Source organism: Hipposideros armiger, unplaced genomic scaffold (assembly GCF_001890085.2).
Source record: "Hipposideros armiger isolate ML-2016 unplaced genomic scaffold, ASM189008v1 scaffold_677, whole genome shotgun sequence".
Taxonomy (NCBI): Eukaryota; Metazoa; Chordata; class Mammalia; order Chiroptera; family Hipposideridae; genus Hipposideros; species Hipposideros armiger.
Genome location: NW_017732027.1, coordinates 716,007 through 720,593, shown reverse-complemented (window position 1 = coordinate 720,593; position 4,587 = coordinate 716,007). Strand labels below are relative to the sequence as shown.

Genomic DNA, 4,587 nt, shown 5'->3' with positions numbered 1-4,587 from the left:
GAGGTTTAGGGGTTGTTAGTGTTTGCTTGCTTTTAAAGTTTTCCAGGTATTTAGGCGTTTGGGGACATGTTTGTTTAAAGAGAATCAAAAGCAGCGATTTGAATGTGTGGGCAGAGCCTGTGGTTTTTAGTGAGAAGGCCCATTGTTTTCACCTATCTATGCAAATGTGCACCCCTAAGTCCTTGATCAATTCAGTGCTAAGGACTTAAGAAGTCCCCATAAGAAGAGGAGCTTTGGGACTTTTTTGCTTTATACACACCAAGAAAAAAGAAAAGGAGAAAAACGAAGAGGGGAAATAGAGCAGAGACCTGTGTCTCCTTTGTCTCTAACTCATGGTGGAGGTGAACTTCGCCTTGGCCAAACCCCTGGTCTGTCCATTTGTTGTCTGACGGAAAGGTGGGCTCACCTTGCTTCCATGCACCCTCCTCTCTCCTCTCCGGTCTCCCACTCTTTGCAGACCCTCAGGACATCTTTCAGGCGCCTTAAGTCCAAGGCGATTCTGTAGAACTTCCATAAACGGCTTGGGATGGGGACCCAGGTCCCCGACTCCTGTGAGCTCAGGGCAGCCGTGTCCCTGGGCCTTGGACGTTCCTGCTGCCCTCTCTGTCTGTGAAATGCTGCGGCGTGCGGAGCCAGGGGTGGGTGGTAATGTGCACGTCACTTGTGACATCACAGGACAGTGGCCCTCTTTAACTTCCACCTGTTTATGTGATGATGTTACATTTTCAGGTTTTTTTATCGGCCATTTACAGCTCTGGTTCTGAAAGACACCTCAAATATATTCCAAAGATCTTCAATATGGAGGTAAGTTTAGGTTGGTGGTGAACTGTGAGCTCATGATCTCTCACCTGTTCTCCTTAGAGATTTGTGGGAAGGGCAGGCTGCAGGTGGGGGGGGTCCAGGGGGGAGGGCACCTTGTTTAATGCTATCCTTAGGCTTCTCACCAAGTACTAATAGCTAATGCTATTCTTTACAAATGTGGGTCTGCTGAGTTCCTAGTACTATATGACTTTAGGTTTTTCTTATCAAAGCTAAAGCCTTCCGTTTTCTTCTTCTGCCTGGGAGCAGTTCTGGCCACCATGCTGACTTAGGCCGCTGCAGCCTGTCTGACCTGCTGTTGTCATGGGCTGGGCGGTGTGGCGTCCAGCACAGCACAGTGATGGTTAGATAGGTAAAAGCGATGTGGGGCTTCAATCTGTGGGTAAAGGGCTTGAAGGACAGGTGGTGGCAGGGTCTCTCCAGGAACGTGAGAAAGAGCCTTTTCCTGCCTGACGTCGTTTTGTGCTTCCGCATTAGATTTTTGGATGTTTTGCTCTGACTGAAGTAAGTCACGGGAGCAACAGCAAGGCCATCCGGACGACCGCTCACTACGACCCTACCACTGAGGTAGGTGCCCCTTCCCATCGCTCCCTGGGCTCCGAGCACATAAAACACGGTGTTCTCATAAGTGAAAAGGTAATGAGACCACAGGCCCCATCTTTATACTCGTGAGCTTGTAAGGTGTACACCGAGATCCATCGTGCTGAAAAGTGGGTGCTCATGAGGTGAAGGCTTTAAGAGGCCAGACCTACCCCACCCGGAAATTTCATTAATTAGAACCAATGAGGGAGAAGGTAGGCGCAAAACGGGCTTGGAGGGAACTCCACTTAAAGGAGGTGGCCAGGGAAGGCGTCCCTGAGAAGATAACCCGACCCGGAGTTTGGCCAGCTTCCAGAAGATTCTACATGTATTTTACTGTTGGACATGTTGGTCGTCATATTCCATAGGAAGGTTCCGTGTGAGGTTCTAAGAGCCGGGGATGTGCTCTGTTTAAAAAGAGGGCCACCGGTACCTTACAGGAAATAAAACTTCCAGCCAGCTTGTACCGTCGCCTCAAAGATTTCTGAGCAGCGAACATCAAAAAGGAACAGAAACCCTGCGTGTGTTTCAGTTGCTGATGATAATTTTTTTTTTCCTTGTGCAGGAATTCATCATACATTCCCCTGATTTTGAAGCCGCCAAATTTCTGATTGGCAACATGGGCAAGACGGCTACTCATGCAGTGGTGTTTGCCCAGCTGTACACGCCGGGGGGCCAGTGCCATGGCCTGCATCCCTTTGTCGTTCAGGTAGGCTGCCGTGCGTGCTGTTAGAGGGCAGGTGGCAGGCTTTACCCCAGGGACATTGGGCAGTGTCTGGAGACATTTGCATCACAACTGCGGGCAGGGGCGTGCTTCTAGCATCTCGTGAGTCGAGACCAAGGACACAGCTAAACCTCCTAGGATGCACAGGACTGCCCCACCCACCCCCTAAGAGAGAATTGTCCAGCCCCAAATTTCAGGGGTGCCGATGTTGAGAAGCCCTGGGCCCCAAGGCTTCAGGTGGAGGGTCTGTCTGTCCTAGTGCCACATCCGCATCGTCTCAGACACTCAGCACAAATCTGGATTGCAGGGCCCACCCTCCCGGGACTCCGACTGAGCAGGTCTGGAGCCTGGTGTGAGGTCCGGCTGGGGGGCCTCATGGAGCGTGTTCCTGGGTCACACTCAGGAAGCTTATGCCCCAGGGGGTGGCGTGCGGGACTGAGGGCCGGCACCGCTTCCCTCCTCCTGGTGGGGCTCACTTCCCGACTGCCCGGGGCAGCTGCAGTCTCCCCACCTGGAGCTTCCAGAAGTGTGTTCTCTCTGGACCTTTCTATCTGGACTGATGGGGTCCTGGATGAAGCCCCACTTCCCCCTACCCTGCCCCATTCTGGGATGTTTGTTCTTTCAGACTTTTCTGGTGTGGGAGGGACTCTCATGGAAGAAGGAAATTATCTTGTGGTTTTTCTTTGAGGTGTAATTCCTTTGACATACAATTCACCATGTTAAAGTGAACGATTCCGTGACAATTAGTGCACTCGCAGTGCTGTGTGAGCACCGCCTCTCCAGCTTCAAATTGTTTCGTCTGCAGAACACCCCTCCCTAGCCCTGGCAGCCGCCCTGCGACTTCCTGTCTCTGGATGTGCCAGCTCTGGCCCTTTCATATAAAAGGAATCGTGTGCTATGCGGACTTTGGTGGCTGGCTTCTTTCACTTAACATATGTTTGAAGTTCAGCCAAGTGGTAGCTTGGGCCAGAACTTCCTTCCTTTTTAAGGCTGAATAAGCCATTTTATGGGTAGGCCACAATTTGTGTGTCCATTTGTCCATGGATGGACAGGTGGGTTATTTCCACCTTTTGGCTTTTGCGAATAATGTCGCTGTGAACGTTCATGAACAGGTGCCTGTCTGAGCACCTGTTTTCAGTTCTTTTGGGAGTGGAATTACTGGGTCATTTGGTAATTCTGTGTTTAACTTTTTTTTTTTTTTTTTAAAGATTTTATTGGGGAATTGGGGGAGGGGAACAGTGTTGGGGAATTGGGGAAGGGGAACAGACAATTTCCTATCCTTTGGTTCTTCAGTTTAGTTGTGGAGGACGCCGCTTCACTGACTCATTTTGGTATTGTGATCAATGCGTTCTTCCCGGGTGAGGCAGTCACTCGCCGGCCATTGGACGGCCGCTCACGACGGCTCACGGCAGCTCACGAAAGCTCACACCAGCTGCCGGCCAGCCCCANCAAGAGTTAACTTTTTACGCACCTCATCAACCTTATAATGAAACAATGTTGAAGGAAACATTGTTATTCGAGGACCTGCCACACTAGATACCAGACTAGGATCAATCACTGTGTTGTCACCGCTCCTGCAGCAGAGAGAGGGGTAGTGACTTGCTATGTGAGCAAGCTACCTCACCCAGCTCCTAAGCTCTAATGTTGGGATCTGACGCCCGGGCAGTCTGGCTGCGGGGTCCTTCGTCGCATCAGCTCTACCATCATGCAGTAATGCTGGTGACCTCAGGTGGCTTGGGGCCATAACGGACTTACTGGTTGCTTAGGATCATGGGGTTTGGGGACAGATGTTCCTGATAACAGCCTGACCTTGGGCACCTGACTTCACTCTAACAGGCTCCAGTTTTGTCAGCTGAAAATGAGAGTACTGGTAGTACTTGGGGTTGCTACACCATTGAGACATTACCCTCACTCGGTGATTGCTCAGTAAGGGGAGGTTATTAGGATAGATCTAATAGGAGCAGAGAGAAATGAAAGGATGCAGTGGGTATTAAAGAGGAGCATCAAGGGGCTTGGTGACCAGTCGGGTTATGGGGCATGAAGGACGGGGGAGTTCCAGGATGACACCCAGGTTTATAGCTCCAGGTGCCCTTGGGCCACTGGCCAGGTGAGCCTGGGCCTACAGGAGGACAGGCTGGGTCAGGGGGCTGAGGCGAGTTCGGTGTATGAAGACCTCCACAACAGAAGAGGGGAGGACGTCCAGGAAACCGACAAGTGAGCACCTGGGTCTGGACACACGGAACTCTCGGTTCACAGAGAACATGGCCTGTTTACCTTGGCTGCGCTTCACACCCTGGCCCCAGGGCCGCAGACTGCTCTCCCCGTCTCCTCATCACCTTTGTTCCGGAGTGAGAACGAGATCTCCCCTTGCCTTCTGTTTGGGGAAAAGGGACGTTAGCTCTAAATGGGGATAATTCTCTTTTGCGTCCCTTTGGGGTTAGAGTTTTTCTCTTACACACATTGTA

At 51.3% G+C, this 4,587-nt stretch overlaps 1 protein-coding gene across 1 annotated transcript in view; it reads left to right on the top strand.

Moving 5' to 3' along the window:
* The first annotated feature begins 699 nt into the window (after positions 1 to 699).
* Positions 700 to 4,587, top strand: part of ACOX3 (acyl-CoA oxidase 3, pristanoyl) — a 47,109-nt gene continuing 43,221 nt past the window's right edge. The window contains exons 1-3 of the mRNA XM_019626426.1: positions 700 to 804; positions 1,297 to 1,386; positions 1,964 to 2,107. Of these exons, the coding sequence (XP_019481971.1) occupies positions 712 to 804; positions 1,297 to 1,386; positions 1,964 to 2,107 (327 nt within the window). The 5' untranslated portion in view covers positions 700 to 711. The remainder of the gene's footprint in view (positions 805 to 1,296; positions 1,387 to 1,963; positions 2,108 to 4,587) is intronic.